This window comes from Atractosteus spatula, chromosome 1, assembly GCF_055471065.1.
Source record: "Atractosteus spatula isolate fAtrSpa1 chromosome 1, fAtrSpa1.hap1, whole genome shotgun sequence".
Taxonomy (NCBI): Eukaryota; Metazoa; Chordata; class Actinopteri; order Semionotiformes; family Lepisosteidae; genus Atractosteus; species Atractosteus spatula.
This window is the reverse complement of record NC_142706.1, coordinates 51,453,307-51,472,012: the sequence shown is the minus strand read 5'-3', so window position 1 is coordinate 51,472,012 and position 18,706 is coordinate 51,453,307. Positions and strand designations below refer to the sequence as shown.

The window sequence follows — 18,706 nt, the reverse complement described above, 5'->3', positions numbered from 1 at the left end:
GTGTGTATTTTCGTATTGCTTCGGCTTTGTTGTTTTGTTGGTTTTTTTGTTAGTTTCTTTGTACTTTCGTTTGTTTGTGTGTTCATCCTGGTTTTGCCATTACCTTGCCCTAAAGTGTTACATGTTCAACTTTTGTGTTCTTTTGTACCCTGCTCCTGTTGATTACTCTTGTTTTCCCTTATTTGTGTTCCTGGTTCACTTGTGTTTTTGTGTGAACTTTTGTATATAAAGTTAGTTTAGGTTGTTGGATACACTTACACACTTAGTTGATTTTGTATTAGTACACTAGTTTAGTACAGGTGAGTGCCATTTGTCTTGTATGGTTTTGGGTAGTCAGTGCAGGTTAGCTAGGGTGTTGAAGACACCGAAGACCGTGTGTTTCGGGTTTTCTTTTGTAGTCAGATTAGCTTTCCCTCACTGTCCTAGCCAGCTCCATTTTGTTTGTTATTTTCTTTCCTTTGGCACCACTCTAGTTCCTTACCCTTGTTATCATGCTTCCTAGTCCCTCACCAAAACCCACCTGCTTCCAAAAGAATTATCCTAAATGTTACACCCCTTTACCCCTAGACACTTGGGGTCGTAACACTGCTAAAGGAGGTTCTACCGGTTACAAATCAAGGGTTAACATACTTTTGCCAGCCTGGACTGTGAATGTTTAAACGATGTGTTCAATATTGACAATAAGAAGTACAATTGTTTTTGTTTTATTAGTTTAAGCAGATTGTGTTTGTCTATTATTGTGACTTAGTTGAAGATCAGACCACATTTTTATGAGTAATTAATGTAGACATCCATGTAATTCCAAAGGGTACACAAACCTTTTCTTGCAATTGTACAGTATAAGCACAGAATTTACTGCAATGTTCAAGTGGTTTGGGACAAAAGGCAGGTTAGGTTGGACACTGACCTAAAATACTGTATAAACCTTAGTTAAATAGAAAAGCCAGAAAAAATAGTTGCTTTTGCCTACTTTGTATAGCTGATTTCTAGATTTGTTTCCAGCTATTGATTTTTACAGGTTTTTGTTTTTGTTTGGAAATGCTTCTCTTATTTTTATTAATTGGTTGGTTGTTGTTTTTACATGTGAATAACTGTGCACCACCATTTATTTTATTATTATTATTATTTAAAACATGATATTTGGTATTTACACTATGTGTATCATTGAAAACTACCGTACTGTATACTGCATGACTGCAGCAGCTGCTGACATCTCCACTGTCAGCAACTACGTTTTGGTGATAATAGTTAACATAGTGTTTTTCATCTTTTGACCTAAAATGTACAGTACTGTACTGTATATACCAATTTATGCACATTTTCCATGTGATGATGTGGTAACCCATTTATTCAGGTGTTTCAGATAAACATTGAAATTAACTGGTATTAATGAAAGGTATCAGGTTCTTAAGTACTGGATCTCTTTACTGTTCTCTTAAGTATGATCATGTCTTTCCCAATGCTGGCTGACTGTTTGGAAGCATGGGCTTATCATCTGGGAGGCAGTTGGTTAGTGATTAAACTTTACAAGCTCAACACCAGAGCTGGCAGTCTGAGGGTGTGTACCCCTGCTGCTGTGCACAGCCTTTTCTGTGCACCTGAGCAACATAATCCCAAGACTGGAAGGAAGCACATGTAAGGGATTTTACTCACTGTCGACCACGGCAAAAACCTTGCCTTACTGCTTCATACCCATGAATGAAAACAAAAGCTTTGGGTGGGAAATTCTGTGGATGTAATTTTCCCTGTTTGTACTGTGGCTTCATTGGAAACAAGGAAGGGGCTGTTTCCATACCAAGAGCTCTTCCATTGTCCAGGTAATATTCCTCTGAGAGTCATCGCCTCTGACTGGTTGTGATGTGGTATGTCTGGTCACTCTTTTTCAATGCCAAATAAAATAAATATTCTAGGATTTTTAAGTTCATTTGAATTTATGACTTTAGGTAACTGTCAGTTAGTTTTTGGTTTAGGTGGCTGTTTCTGGGTTTTCTGCCAAGTGAGGCCCTGATTCTAATAAGCAAGACATTATTGAACATTGCCCACAGACGTTTTATTTATTTTTTTCTCTGCTGTCTCAAAAGAGGATTCTTGTTATTAACCATTAGTTTATCCTGAACTTTATAGAAATAAACTGCATAAGGTGTCAAACTGGAATCTGTGGTGTTGGAACTTGTATGTTTACTTTATTATCTGAATACACATTTATAATTTTGTGTTGCATTAGACATAGGCAGTGCACATGCTCTCTGTGAAATTTCATTGGAAAAGGTTAGGTGAATTATTACATTTAATTCAATCTTATAATGTTTTGTCATTAGATGGACAGACAGCTGATGAACAATTGTAAAAGTAAGTAGCAAAACATTCATAACATAGGTTTACAAAAAAGGAAAATTGCCATTCTGTTTTTGTGGAAGGAAGATTTACCTGATTTTAGAAAGAGCCCAGATTAACAGTTCTATGGATCAACAAAGTAAAGCATTCAGAGTAATCTTAATTTGGGGGGAAAACACACATGAGCAGAAATGCGTGGCCCAGACACCCAGATTTGTGAGAATGATCTTGATATTTAACTTTCTTCCATAAATCTATGATTACAAATGTAAATGTCCCCAGAGGCAAAATTTCAAAAGCTGATCTCGGCACTGCAGAGCATATGAAGAGCATTGTTAGTTTTCAGTCTTATCTTTTATACACACATTGAATATTCTTGTTATGACAACCAAAGCATATTTACGATTCTGCATTAGTTAGACTCTGTCAGATCACGGTAGCCTTTTCCTTTATCTTACAATCCATTTGTCAGCCTGATTTTGTTTTTGAAAGCTACACAATCTTATTTAGGAGTATTGTTCCTTTGAAATACCCTTGTTATACATTCATGATTGAGATGTAAAAATTCCTTAAATATTAGGAGTTTTTTTATAAATATTAGAAAATGTTTTAAAATAATTATAAAAATGCATCTTTTCTATTTATTTTACACTAGAGTATTGAATCTTAAAGGTTTTTCTTGAATATTTTAAGGAAACAATTTCTTTTCACTTAATGTATTGTCTGCATTTATAAACAGCATTTTTTAAAAGGGCTGCCTATAAACTCACTCTTATCCCACTGAAATGCTCCAATATTCAAAATGGGACTAATACTTCCGGGCTTTGCTAATACATATAAAAGCAAGACTAAAATAAACCCCAATTTAGGATTGTGTGGCTCTGACATTCTCCTGCTGACTGAAAACTGACTCCCAGACTCCACTCTTGACTACAGTCAGACTCTAATGTCACAGTGATGTAAGCATGGAATTATGCAACCGCTGGGATGATTGTCTACTTCTGTCTCAACCTGTTATTTTGGGATCAAAAGGGCTGGAATGACAGCAGATGAGAAAGGGGGGGGGGGGGGCAGGGGGAGCCCTAAAGCCTGAAACAATGTGATATCGTAAAACCAGTTTTATTTTGTGCCGGCTCTAGAAATGATAGGTAAGTAACTGCTGTGTTATTACTGTACGAAAAATGTGCATTCTTGTTTGAATTCCAGGGGATGCCATGTGAAAGCACTTTGACAGCATGAATCACGAGCAGCCAGTAGTTCTCTGAAACCAAGCAAGCCCTGACATTTTATTTTTATCTCAATCTGCAGCAAAGTTTCTCTGCTGGGAATGTTGACAGCATTGATGATTTCTAACTTTGTGCAAACTATCAGTTCTTCAGAAAATACATTTGTACAGCATTTGAAACATTTGAGTGTGTGCCTTCTTATAAATAAAGGTCATGCTTAGTAATCCAAGGCGCTGTACTTAGTGTGCGTTTGTTATCCCAGCAGTATGATTCCGAACATGTGTGTTTAATAGGTCATGATAATCCTCTGAGCAGAAGATGCACACAAAGAGAATCAAACCACGAGCATGGCTAAGGAGAAGGAAGTGCAGATGTTTGTCATATTGTCTTTATTTATTATGGTGTTGACATTCTTCTGTAGTAGAAGCAGTAGCAGGATGATTTTTCCGAAGGTGAAACATAATTGAGGTAGAGACGGCAAGCTGCACTTTTGTCTTTGTGTGTGCATGTGCTTCTGTGTGCGTTTGTTTATGTGTGCATCCACACGCCGAAGCGCATTGTGATGTGAATAGCTCTCGTGTTAATTTAAGTAGCCACAATAAGTGATTCTCCCCCACTAGCTATCTGACTCATGTGCTGCAGACGAGAGGTGTGACTCTGCCTTGCTCACAGCAGCGGCGGCAGCAGCAAGCGCAGGGCTTTTTTTCAAATCCGGCACAGGCCAACTCGCATGCTGCTGTTCAAGGAGGAAGGAAGGAGGATATAAGAAGTAGAGCAGATAAACACAGAAAACCAGCATTACTCTTCTGTGAATAGCCTGTTCCGGAGAATCACCAGCTGCCTGGGCATCCTTCTGTCTGTTTACAGGACTGTACTAGAGTAAGTACTCACAAGCTTTTGCATCTTTTCTGTTGTTGTTGTGTTTGTTTTTTTAATAAAGCTCCTCCTCCCCTGTAACAGCCACTCAAATAGAGCATGAATCAGAATTGCACCTGCAGGAGCTCTCCGTACGACCTGTAGCAGAGCAATCGATAAGGCAGGACCACCAGATGCACCAGTTACTGCCACTCAAATGATAGAAGCCAGTGGCCTCTGAGGTGACAAACACCCTTGTCATAACTGTGTATAAAAAGGAAACATAGTTCACTTTGAAGAGCAAAACATGAAGAAAAGTGCACTTACCCTTTGAAAAACTGAGGTGGTGAAGAGAGCATACAGTAGATCAAAAGTCTCTTTTGACTTCAACATTTGAAAAGCAAATGCAGATAAAGGCTCATAATGTATCTGGTTGCTGACTTTAGGAAAGCACCTTTTATTTTCCTTCCTTGTGATACAGACCTTTAATCCTGCATTAGAATGTGGCCTCTCGGGCTTCATTACTTGTAAGCTAGAGTGAAGTGCTATTAAAAGACACAAAACCAAGACACAGTTTCAGACAGATTAATGGGTTCATTGTGGCAATAGATATGTCTCCATCAAATTCATCGGACAGTGACTTTAGAAATCAAATTTGTTTGATGTTTCGTTTTTAACATACAACATGTTACACCTGCTTATATCTCATTAAGACATATAAAAGTGATATATATATATAAAAATTCATAAATGTAAAGTAAATCTGAACTTTTTTGTCCCTCTTCTCATAGATACAGCTTTGTGTTTTGCTTTGTGTGATACTTTTCTTCCTAATTCATTTTTCAGCTGCAGTTGCCTTTTCTGTTCACAGCTAATGATCTATGACATCCTAGGGTGGTTTTGCTCTGCAAGGCCAAACAGACCTGTTAATAGAAGCACAATCTCTTATCTCTAGTTGCTGGCAATGAGGAAATAAGAGTGTAAATGGCTGAGAAGTTTGCCTATGGTTCTGGACAGAACTTTAAACACCTTGCTGTTTTCCCAGTGCTGAATTCTTGCATTCACACTGCTATAATTACTACTTCGAAAATGAAAAAAATATCTTGGATTTAAAAGTAGTAAGAAAACATTTCTTGAAAAATTAGTTTTTCCTTTGATTCAGTAGTCTTCTATGTAATTTAAATTAAGGTTGTACACTTCTGCTAATTAAAATCAACCTTGTTGTGTGAAATCATAGTATTTTTTACAACACTGATCTGTTGAGTCATACTTGTTTAAAAGTATATCTTAATGGATGTGAAAAAATAGAGATGTTGAAGAGATTTATATGAGATTTCTGTGTCTAAATTTTCTAAGCAGTATTAATACCAGTATGAATTTAAATGTTTTTCCATTGAAATGAGAGTAGAGTTTATGAACCCGTTTTTCTATTGCAAATGAAAATAAAATCACATTTAATCTTCATCACATTTCTGCCATTATATGACAATGCTTTCTTTAAACTCCAGTAATTAATATGTAATTATGTAAATTGATGACTTGGAAATGACCACATCATTAAACATACGTGAATAGATAGTTAAAGGCTTTGTACACAATAACGTGCCTTTGGTTTATGAATAATTGCCATTGTGGTAGCTTTGTGCAATAGGAATGTGAAGATGATGCATACTGCACAAAGATGGTTATCAAACTGATTTGAATTGATAATCTTTATATTAAGTGAAAAACTGACTAATTTGTTCTTTCTTTAATGTATAAAATAATTTATGTAGCATTATGCCGAATGATAGGTTGAATTTTCCATTGTGGGTAGTTCTTTGAATCTTAGCTTTAAAATAGGAATCTGATCATTTTTAACTACAGCTAGAGGGAATCAATTCATTTTTAAGTATAAAGGGGGATAAAGCTATATATTTTTTAATTATTTGTTTTTATATTTTGAGGCTTAATTAGGACAGTGGATACAGTTAGCGTATAATATTGTTAATGGTATTATATTTAAAGTGTTACTGAATAATTAATTCATAGATCATAATTAAATAAGTGGGGTCATGCATTGGAGTTTTTCATTATTTGGGCTCATGTTTGTAATAAAAGTAAGTTTATTAAGTTTTACCTGTTATGGAATGAAATAATGTTGGTTGTTATTCAACTTTATATTTATTTTTATCCTGTTCCAGTCTGTGTCTCATAAGATGCTATAAATAAACTGAATTCAGACTCAAAGGCGAAAATTATATCCAAACCTCATCCAGCCTTTACAAAGAGCAATTTCAAAAGTATTTAGGAAAACAACTATAATTAAAAAGAAAATAAAATGGTCTTCATGGGTTTAAAATAGAGGCAGAATAAATTATATATACCATTTTTAAACTGCACATTTGGTGGATATGTATCCAGATTTGGTGCTTTTGAATGGCCAATAGATCATTTCCATCATTAAAACCAGGGGTGAGGTAAAAGGAGGTAACAAGGCGACTTGTATTCCTGATTTTATTTTTATAAATAACCTTGTATAATGACTCTAAAGGTATATACAGTATGTTTAGTATTAGGAATACGTTCAATCAATAAACTGGTAACAGCTAGACAAACATGATCAGCTGAATAATCCTGTCTAGTTCATAAGCGCCCCTCTTTCAGTATTGTAGCATATACCACAATGTGCTCAGGCACAATCACTTATCATGTTATAGAACCTTTCTCCTAATTTTGAAGTGCAACACTGATCCTGTCTCAGATCATTTTTCCAGTAGCATTTATTCAAGGTTCCATGGTGTCTTTGTTGTCAAATTAATATTTTATTTTATTTACAAAACATATTGTTAATTTCCTTATTTTTTTAATATTGTATAATGGCAGAAATGACTATTGTCACATTCCATGTGTTACTGTGTTAATGTGCAATTTAGTTTAATGCATATAGTTTATTAAACTATATTTAATTCTCACCGACAATGTTTCGAAGTTTCCTTGAGAACTGACTTATCCTAGAGATTAATTGTAAAGATTGTTGGATCAGAGGTGCCTATTCATGTGTCTCCAACCTGGAGTAGAAGACATACAGTTATGTAAGTTTATTGACAACCCATGTGTGAAATTGAAATTCCCTGCCTGGATCAACTATTCACAAGCGGGAATCCCTCTTCAATAAATTTACATAGGTTATAATGAATAAAAAGTATATCTTATTAGGTTAAAAGAATCAGTGAATAATAATATTTCAGATTAAGCATACAGTACATGTCAGTGTTGGAGATAATATCTTAAATCTGTGATTGTCAAGTATAATAACCTCACGTCAGAGAGTAGTTTAAAAAATGATTTTAACTTAAATTCAGATCTTTTCTGTTTTTTTACATATTTTGTTTTGCCAAGCAATGGTCCTAATGAAACAGGAGCTTTCAAAGACATTGGCTTCATGAGAGTGTAATGTCGCGAATCAGAAATATGAGTTTGCGCTGTTCTGTGAGCCCGAGGAGTTAACAATGGCACCTTTCATTTCTGTGTAATCGTGAAAGTGAAAGAACTGGTTGAACAACGATAAGGGTTAAGGGCATTGAAAGGCACCCTAAAAGGAAAAAAAGAAAAAGAAGTAACAATGTGTGTATTTTAGACCACCTGTATTTTACAAAACCATGTATTTGGTTAGTTTTTTTAGTAGATAATAACGCGAAATTAGCATTTTTAAAGTTTGCAGTATAAAGTTTCTAGTAATTGGTGACACTGTAGTGTTTCTCCGTCATCACTATAACTTAGCCCCTCGTGGCACAAGTACTTTATTGCAGGGTGATGCACAGGTGCCATCTTCAGAGTTTCACATTGTCCTTCTATAGCTCACTCAGATTTGAAAATACCGGTCTATATACTTTACAGAACACTGCTGCAGTCTATTAACTTTAGATTTCCAAAATATTTGTTTTCTAATTTACTTTTCTAATTTACATCAATCTTGTCGACAATTGGTGTATTTTTTTTTAATGATCGTTCCATGTTCCACAAAGAACATAAAATAGGGATATAGCTGTTTTTCTTTTAAGACACGTTTCCATGTATTGGCTCTTTGTGATGTTGCCTTCTTGATTATTGCTTGCATTGCTGTAGCACTTTTCATCCCAAAGGAATCTGAAGTGAATCACTGGGTGGAGCTGGAGTGATACACCCACCTGGGTGGTGCACAGCAGCCACTACGCCCTGGCATGTAGTGGAGAACTGAGAAATTATTGTATTTCACCAAGTGAATTGAATAAAGAACAATTTAGGGAATCCAGACTGTGCAAACACAAAGTAAACTTTAGCCAGGGTGATGGGGTTAATTGTATTACTCTTACGAATAGTACCATGTTTTTTTTTATTAACTTAGTAGTTGGAACTTTGAAGAATGACACCTCCTACAAACATAAAGCATTGCCTACTAATTCTGGGTCAGAAGGAAGTGTGCCACCTACTGTTCTACCAAAAGCACTTAAAATACTGTAGCATCCTGTGTAAGTACATCCTGCTGTCCGATCATTAGCATGTTTTTTCATTGAGAAACACTCTAGGCTTACTCTATTATTAGTGAAAAACAATGGAGAAAAGGACAAACTATTTAAACGTTCAAATTTGCTTCTCCAATTAACTTAGCACACTGTTTCAACTCTCACATCATTTTAGAAGTGGGTGGCAAATACATACATCTTCCTCTAAGACGTGAGCTGTAGGAGTTGGCTGCCATTTTTCAGTACAAGTCGCAGTGTCCACAGCATGGGTTTGCATCCTGAGTAGGAGTCATGTGACTCTCACTGATAACACTGCAATCTCACTGGCATCTGGCAAGCTACAGGGGGTTGTTAAAACAGCTCGCTGAGGATACCCTTGCTGGTTTAAGAACCTTCCACCACAGGAGCAAGGATTCAGCTCTCTGAGGTGTGAGCCTCCACTTCGGCAGCCATGGCCACAGTCTGCTAGGGGCCCAGCACAGATTGCAACAGGCAATGTGTGGCCTCAGTATGTTCTCCAAGTGGTGCTTTTACTAGTTGAGACAGTAGTGAAATGCAACCAAAAGTGAAGGTTTTGCATCAATTTTAATTTTAATCCTTTCAGTGCCACAGATATTTTGCTTGTTTGTACGCTGCGAAGGCCGATCGTCTGCCATCTGCCACTAAAAGGGAAAACCTGTGACCTGCAGAAGGGCTATACATGAGCTTACCATGACTCCATTCATAATTATATTTCTGCCTTCTACAGCTCAATTTAGTCATGTTGCCTTTTTTACAAAACGCACCCTAAGATAATTTTCTGTCTTTTGCAGAGAAGCTTCCTGGGCAGCACTACATTTTCAGTAGGGGAGTTGTTGAAGTCAAAAGAACAGCAGTTAACCCTTAGCCTAAGGTAAGACTTTGAATGTTTTGTTTCCTTTCTGTAACTTGCAAAACTATTCAGACACGTCCTATGGTGTTCCATCTTGTGAAATGATAAAATCATGCATTCTGTATATATATATTTTAAAATATAATACTTTATTCAAAACCTGAATTATTAGACTAAAGACTCCTAGGGGTAAGATACGTTACAATAAATCATGCATCAGCATCTGCAAAAACTAAATAAAAAAATTAAATGTGTCAATTGTACAGTACAGTATGTACAGTACAAACATCCACAAATTCAATATTTGGTGGTAGCGGCTTTAGCTGCAATTACAACTGAAAGTATTTTTGTGTAGGTTTCTATCAGCTTTGCACACGAGCCTATTGCAGTGTTTGGCCATTCATCTTAGCAGATTTGCTCAAGTTCAACTGATGTTTCTTGGTGATTGCCTATGCACAGCAGTTGTCAAGTCTTTCCACAAATTATCTTCAACGGGGACATTCACTTTCTTATTCTTAAGCCACTCCAGTAGCTTTGGCCTTTTGCTTTGGATCACTGTCCTGCTGAATGATTAATTTTTTGTCCCAGTCTTATGTCTGATGTATGTTTTTCTCTAGGATTTCCCAGTACTTTACTTCATTTATGTTTCTATTGGTCTTGGAAAGCTTCCCAGTCCCTGTTGATGAGAAGCAGAACTACATTATAACATAATCCAGTAGCATTCCTAACCATTTTCCACCTTACTTGGCTAGTCACTTGGTGAGAAAGCCCGATCTAGACAGCGTCTAGGTTGCCTTCACCGTGCTTAATGGGATATTAAGGGCCATTGAAATGTGTTTGTACCTTTCTCCTGATCTATGTTTTAATACAATGTTATCCCTGAGTAGTTGTGAAAGCTCCTTGATCTTCATGGTTGAATCTTTCCTTAAAATTCACTACCTAACTGAGGAACCTTAGAGACAGATGTAGTCTTAAATTATTTGAACTACTATTATTGCACACAGACAGAACAGATTCGACTAATTGTGTGGGTTGTTATGATTGTGGCAATTTATTATTGCCACAGCAAAGGGTTGGAATACAGCCCAGGGCTGCAGTATGCAATGATCACATTTATTTCTTTCCGTTATTTCTTTTTGTTTTTTACTATTAATGTTTGGTGTACTTGTGTATTTAACAGATATTAATTGCTACTTCAAAGTCTACTTCAAGGTCTAAATACATTTGCATGGCATTATAATTTAAGGAAATATATTCAAAAGAATAATTCTTTCAGTTCGAGATGCCTACAGTTAAAATAGTCACATTTTCTTTGCAGAACCCAACATAGGGCCAATTACTTTAAGCAGATTTCTTTGATAATTAGTCCTGTCTGACCTGCTTTAACCTTTATATTTCTTGCCAATTTATTATCTGTAAATTTCACTTTTGCTGTCTGAAAAGGAATACTTTCTGTCAGACCAAACCACCTATCATGAAAAGTGTTTCAATATTCATCTGAAAATATTTTCTAGCAGAAACAGCAGGTTCTTTTCATCAGTGACATTAAAGAACTCTGCTGCAAAGCTGATTTACTTAGTTTTAGATTCCCAATAGTATAAGAATTGAAGGCAGGAGAATGTATTATGGTTGTTATAGTTCTGTTTTCTAGTCTGTAGGGTCATAGCCTTAAATCTTGGGTGGGATGCTGCTCTAAAGCAAGTTACTTCGCAATAAATGACCTGCTGTGTAAATTGGTCTCCAGGTCCACCATTGTAAATTAAAATGTGTTCTCAGTTGACTTACCTGTTAAAAAAAAAGAATCTTAAAGTCTGCATAATAAAGCCTTCTTGATTGATTTTTGCCCTGTGCTTGTCCTGGTGTCATGAAGCCACACCGTTTTGACTTTTGTTTCTGTTGCTGAAGTTCTCTTTGTCTCCCAATCAATTTCAATGTATCAAAGAATACACATACAGTAGGTAAGCTTCATGCTTGACTAGAACATATGCAGTGTACTGGATTGTTATATTCTAGTACAGATATGCAAACTGTGCACAGTAACATACACAGTATGCTAAGACCATAATACGGAAGCACTTGTGGCAGATGGCCAAGCAACCTTAATACAAGTTCACAGTGTTTTAATATTTATTGCAACAACAGTTTAATATTAACATTGCCTGGTCTCAGTCTTGCAGTTTTAACAATGGAATGCTGGATCTGGACTGCATGGATTTCCTTTAGATTTTAGATTTAGGGTTTAGATGTTTGAATGAATATACTGTAGGTAACTGTAATACTGTATCTTTACTGTATTTTAAATCAGCGTCATACTCCCCACTACCACCTTGCAAATCCTATCAGGCAAACTAGCTCTCTATGCCACAGACCTGAAACTGTGGAAAATTCTTCTGAGAAGCAGCACTTAACAGCTTGGATACTGAATTCTAATGAACTACACAATAACAGGAGATCATCCGCAGCACCATAATAGGCTGACAGTGATCATCCTTTATAACCAATATCCAGCTCTATTCCACCCAAGGATCTGTTTAAATGTAATTATTTTTAAAGGGCATAGTTGATGTTTCTAGATTGTGTGTCAGACTCTTTATCTCTGGGTGCTTTGATTTGACCTTTTTATGGTTTTTTGTGTTCTCGGATCTTTTTTCCTCCTTCTTTCCACACAGGTGCGACCAAGTTCCCATGTCAGAATTGTAGCTCGCAAGATTGACAACAGATGCTGGCAGACAGTCAATCATGCAGCTTGTTGGCATGTTGTAAACAAACACCTACAATCTCTCTCGGCAATTTGTGTCTGTGCTGGAGAGCTAGAATTGCCCCTCAGCTTGTCACATTTTAGTTTTACAAAATGAGGGAACAAAAAATCATAAATGAGGGAACAACTTCATAAAATTTGAAAAATGTTATCAGTGCCTACTTTTTCAATAAGTATAGAATCTATTTAAAAAACATCACTACTTGAAAACTACCTGCAAATATATATTTAAACACTGCCTCATCAATAAACTGTTTTTATCTGATGCCCTGGGCTGGGTGAAATATTGCACAAGATAGTGTGAGTCCCTGCACCTTCTCCCACTCTCTGACACTACTATCTTTTCCCAAACTGCGCATTTGTTTAAAATAATAATTAAAACATCCCCACCACAGCTCTTGTTTCTGTCACACAAGTTGCAGTTCAATTTGTTTTTATTTTTTTACTTCAATTAGCTCAAATCTGACTAAAAGATACAGTATATAAACCTATGCAGTATACACAGAATACTGTAGTTTAGCATAGTGACATCTCTTCTCTTCCCCTTGTTTTTTTTTCCTTGGCAGTGCTTCTCTTCTGACTCTTACAGTTTTCTTTTTCAAGATTTTATCAGGCTATTTCTAGTTTCGTTTATGTGTCCTTTGTGCCATTACCGTAGTCATCTTTTTGTGCTGCCTTGCAAAGATGAATCTGTGAAGATAAAGGCATGTCAGAAATAACGGAAGAATGCAGGACTTGTCGATGTTTAAGATAAATAGGAAATTGTCCTTTAACTATATAAGAATTGTAGTCTATTCAGGGTTTAAATAAGCTTTTTTGTAGATGGCAGAAATCTTTTGCTGGGTGTATTTGATGTGAGTTATGCTGATAATATCTTCCAAACATGTTTTCCCTGTGTGCTTTTTGTGAGAGCTCTTTCTGAAGAGCTGCAGTTGTGTTTGTGCTTGTTGAAGGCACTATCATTAGCACTGTGCTACTTCTCCAAAACAGAAAATAAATCCTTTATCTTTTCATCTCTGCATCTGCAGTTTAAACCACACTATAACATGTATGTGCCATCATAAAGTATCTCTCTCAGGGTTATCAGGGTTTCCCGCAGGAATAAACTCAGGCCAGGTGGTAACCTGACATACTATAAGTGGCATGTCAATGTCAGCCCTGCCTTCCACCACGGGATCTAGCAGGTAGATTATTGTACTGGCTTGCGAACTAGCTAGCTATCTTTATAATTGTAACTGAGCAATATTTTCCTGAACAAGAGGTCTTTTGACCACAACAGCTAGTTTGATTATATAGATATAATGTAAAACTTTGTGGTTGAAACGCATTACTATTTTCTGTGTGCATCAAGGCATCGTGTTCTTTTTGCTATTGAGGCACTGTTCATTATTTAGAGCTGTTTATTATTTATTAAAAGCAATAAATCTTTGTTTTATTTTGAAAATTAAGTGGCTTCCACTTCCTTTATTATTCTTTAGAAATGATGTTTCTCACCAGCTTTTGCAAGTGGCGAAGGGAGACGATATTTGTCTGTGACCTGATAATTCAGCTGCGAGGAAACAGTGTTTTCTTTTTTTTCTTTGTCAATTACTAACACTCTTTCCATTAAAATTAATTTTCATTACTTCACTTTTTTAATCAATCTAGACTTCACGCAAATTCATTATTTTTAGACCAAAGTATGAGACTGTGACTTGAGAGATATGCGGTTAAGTACCATAATGGCTACTGGCAACCAAATTTACAGTGTATTACTACAAGACATTTCAGTATGGATTTGTGTATGTGTTTTGTAAGTGTCTTTTGGCCATGCAGCCCATCTGGTCTGTATACATCTGCATCATTCCACTAATGTAAAATTATTTTGCCAATGTACACTTCCTACATAAAATTAAACTTTAAATTAAATTTTTTAACTTCACTGAAAAAGTAAATCTTCTTGATCACCTCCATCAAACAATCTTGGGTTCAGTTGGCCACAAATGACTTTAGGAACTTTAACCTATAATTTAAGTAGATCTGTGGAGTCCTACCTCAGATATTACTAGTTAGGCCTTGTTGGTGTCAAACTTTAAGATGTATATTAAATCATTAGCATGATGGTAATTGCACCAAGTTGTTCCTTGAAACAAGCCAAAGTTCTGGCAGTGATAGAAAGTTCAGGCTATGGTTTTCTTCCAAAACCACTTAGAAACTTCCATGGATAAACCAGACCATTAACCAGGGGATCCCACTTCTGGACTTTGGATCCAGATGCACTAGGTTTTATATGCGTCTTTAAATCTTCAAAAGCTTAAGGCTATGGAGATGGAATAAAAAGGCCTAGTAATAATTTGTTCAGTATAGAACTTCTCACAGGTTAATTACTGTTCTTAACCTAAAAAGCACATAGAAATAGACGCTGGTCTAATTTTTTGGGAGTGTTTGTGTTGGATGTTAAAAAAGAGATAATTGAGACTGGTATTTGAACAGAGACCTGCACCTGCCTTGTATGCATTGTGTAACAAAAAGCTTTTGTTATGCAGTAGTTTGTTTTTTTTCTGTTGTTTGCAGTAACCTATTGTGATCCTAATACCTAAAAATGATATTGTTTTTCTAAATCTCACTGATGTGTCAGACTGTTGGATTAGAAGATGTCCTTCTCATTGAAAGTGCCACTGTTCTCTTTGGATGTTAATTGTTTAAATAAATCCAGTACCTGTTCTTAAAAATACAGGATCCTTGAGGATAATTCTCAGTTGTGATTATTTTAATCTTGCTGAATGAAATGTTCAGCATTGCGATAGCTAATAGTTTGACATTTCCTGCTTTTGCAGTGTGGTATTATAAAGCAGGAGGTCTGAAAGAATAATAGTAGTGGAAACAAAGCCTTAATCTTAGGAATTAGCTTTGAGGTGTCTGATTTTGGAAGATCAAATGCATGGTTTCAAGGTACTATTATATTTCTGGCCTGTTCATGGGATTATTGGATAAAAGACATTGTCTTGATCTGGCATAGACCTTCCCAACACTGGCCATAATTGCATTCCTTTTTACTGTAGATTATCATCTAAATCAAAAGTAGTAAAGATCTTAGAAAAAAATGCTCACCAGGGCGCATGTGGTCTCTATGAGTCTGGCTCTCTGGCTGCACGCAAGTCTTTTGTTGCTGCTCAGCTACTCTTTTTGATAGCTCATTGTAATGATCATTCATTTTAGGATGCTGAACACTTGTCATTTATTGTTTCTGCTGTTGTTGGTCGCAGTTTAGAGATTGTGCATTATGGTAATTTCTTAGCATGGGTAACCACCTTTTATGTGGTTGTAAAGTTTGTTCCAATTTGGTGCCTTTTACAAGTGAGAGAGAGTCTTTAAAAACTCCTTTGTGTAGGAAAGTTAGAGAAATATTCTAAAGGGTGTTACAGACTGGAGTGCATTGGCTGAGGGCAAAACTGCAGCAGGGCTACAGGCCGAGAATGAGAATTGCAAGTTTGAGAGAAGCAAAATATTGGGTGCAATTTTGTTTTTTTTTGTTTTTTTTGATAGAGACATCCCTAATTTTGGAGTGCCAGTTCAGAATCCTTGCCAAGGGGTGTTGCCTGGTAAGAACCATGGTTATTGGCTGGCACTGGAAATCGTGGCCTACTGTATTGGCTAGAGTTCTCTGGCATTGTGTGATGGCATTGTGAGCCATGAGTAAGCCTAGTTATCAATTTTTCTGCTCTCATAAAAACCCTTTTGAATTGATTGATTGATTGCTGTTTTCTCTGTGATGTGTTTTACTGTTATACCAAGAACAGTATGCACACATTTTCATTGTAACATTAATGTATGTGCCCAGCTTTCTTACAAAAATGCAATTGCCATAACTTACAAAGCTGCATACTGTATAAAGTATGAATAAAGATTCTGAAACCCTAAATACTAATATGTGGTCATGGAAAAATATTTCTGATTGAATGTCTGATTGAAATCAAAATAAAAAGGTGATTTTGAAATAAAAATAAGTTCTGCAAAAACCCCAAGGAATGGCTGACATGTGGTGTTAGGAGCTGATAGGGAGTGACAGGACTGGGTTGGCAGCATACAGTACCTGTTGTGTGCTGACTTGGCCATGACAGTGTTCTGGAGGAGACCCAGGCAGATGCAGAGGTTGAAGAAGTAACAGTGAAGAATGAATGGCTTTTGAAGATCAGTCATTCTTAAGTAAAATTACAAAAATGTAATCCTTTTCTATTTCTAAAGACCGGCAAATATTTTTAAATTATGACTTATCACTTCGGCTTTGATTTTTGGATTGGATTTTCTCTGGGGTTTCAAGTGGGGCTATCAATCATTATAGTTTTTAATCTCCTGCGGTGTTTGCAGAATGGTGCCAACGTTTTTTAATTGTGACCAATTCAGAAATTGCTCTCCAAAGCATAGTTCTTCACTGACTGGTCCTGAACAGTGAACTCACAGAGCTAAAAGAAAAAAAAGACACTTCAGAAGTTCTTCAATGATTCAGTGAAAAAAAAAACTCTCAGAAACTTACAGTATAGTGTATTTGAAAGAGATTTGTTATCGTGTGTGGTGTTGTGAAATGTGACTAGTCTAAATATATAAAAAATGCTTGATACCGCATAATATACAAGTAGTAGTTGTATTAATAGCTCAGATATATAATAAATAGGTAGTAATTACTGAAATGTTTAAGTTTAATTTTGAAAGGGGGATGTTTTACTTAGAAATGCTTGAAGTAAAGAAACAAATGAATGCAAATTTCATATACAGTATAACTCTCACAATACATAAGAAGAAGTAATACTGTAGGTTTATTCCATGCTGAAAAAAAGAAGAAAGAAAACAGAATGGTGTACAGTACAGTGTTTTCTTTCTTCTTTTTTCAGAATGGAATAAACCTATTACTTGTTCCTTAGCAGCTGACGCAGCTACCCACCTGAACTCTCACAATACAAGTTGACTTAAATAGTAACCAGATGAGAAGGCAAATAATGGAAAACATATGAATGCTTAATGCTTTTCCTATTCCAAAACATTTATCCTATTTGCAAATGTTATTTGCACTTCCCAACTTCCTATTAAATGCCAAACAAACATATTCCTCAAGACACAGTGCCGTATTAGAATGTTCTTTCCATAAGTCAAGTAACTCTGATTTGTTTGATATTTTGCTTTAGTGTTGTTTTGTCTCTAATTCTGGACAGTCCATATAAATAACATTTGCATCCTATAGTCTAGTCTTTTGATGTTGAGAAAGACTGAGAGCAATGTTTTTGCTATAGCAAAAAAAGATGAAGTGATGGAGGGTGTATTATCTCAGGTGATTGCCTCAGTGGCTTTGAATCTATGAACATGAGGCCATTCCTGTTGGATGTACAGTATTCTGTTGTCCTTTTTCCTAGTAACAGCTGCAGACAGATGCTTTACTTAAGGCATTCCAGACCTATTCTGTTACAGATAGGAAGGCTTACTCAGATACGGTCTGACCCCATTTAAACTGCATTTTGTTTAAAACCTGAATCCGATTTATTTGAATTGCATGGTAAAAGCTAAGATAAAGCTTCTGGTTCTGTACAGTACAGGGCAATCTAGGAAGGTAAAAGGTTTTTACTACAGATAGCCAAATCACATGCTCTAGGTTTTCTGTATGGCCTCAGTCCCCATAGGGATTTTTTCCCTATTGTTTTGATTGGCTCCTCGAAATTGGTTCTTTCCTGGAACAAAGGGTGGCTCATGCCCAGTAGAACTGGTCATTGTGATTAGACTCAAAGCAAAAGAACCAAAAGAACTTGACTCTTTCATTTGTACCCATTCTGGCGCTCATTGTTGCAGTAATGTTGTTTGGGCCCCTGTTCTCTTTGGTAGACTTAGTTGTAGTTGACACACCTTTCCCAGGGGTTGTCAATAAGACTTTCGTATTTTGAAGATTTACACTTTACACTTTAAACTGCCATCTGTGAAAAAAAGGAACACTTATCCATCTGAGACTTTAACCAGGACAGAATGCCAAAAAATCATTAGATATCGCACACTGCAAGAAATAGTATGACAACTGTGAATAAGTAGACAAAGATAAAACAACAGTTAACCCTGTGGAAGAGAGATATTTTTCTTGAAGTTTCATTTCTTCTATGAAGTTTTTGTTGTGCCCAAATCCTGCCACAGTGACAGAGGATTATACTGTAATACTTTCTGA

The 18,706-nt window shown here is 36.1% G+C and overlaps 1 protein-coding gene across 1 annotated transcript in view; it reads left to right on the top strand.

The window, feature by feature from the left end:
- inpp4b (inositol polyphosphate-4-phosphatase type II B) overlaps positions 1-18,706 on the top strand; it is a 407,152-nt gene that overhangs the window by 282,601 nt on the left and 105,845 nt on the right. Inside the window, exon 9 of the mRNA XM_088920878.1 lies at positions 9,712-9,791. Coding sequence (XP_088777004.1) covers positions 9,712-9,791 — 80 coding nt within the window. The remainder of the gene's footprint in view (positions 1-9,711; positions 9,792-18,706) is intronic.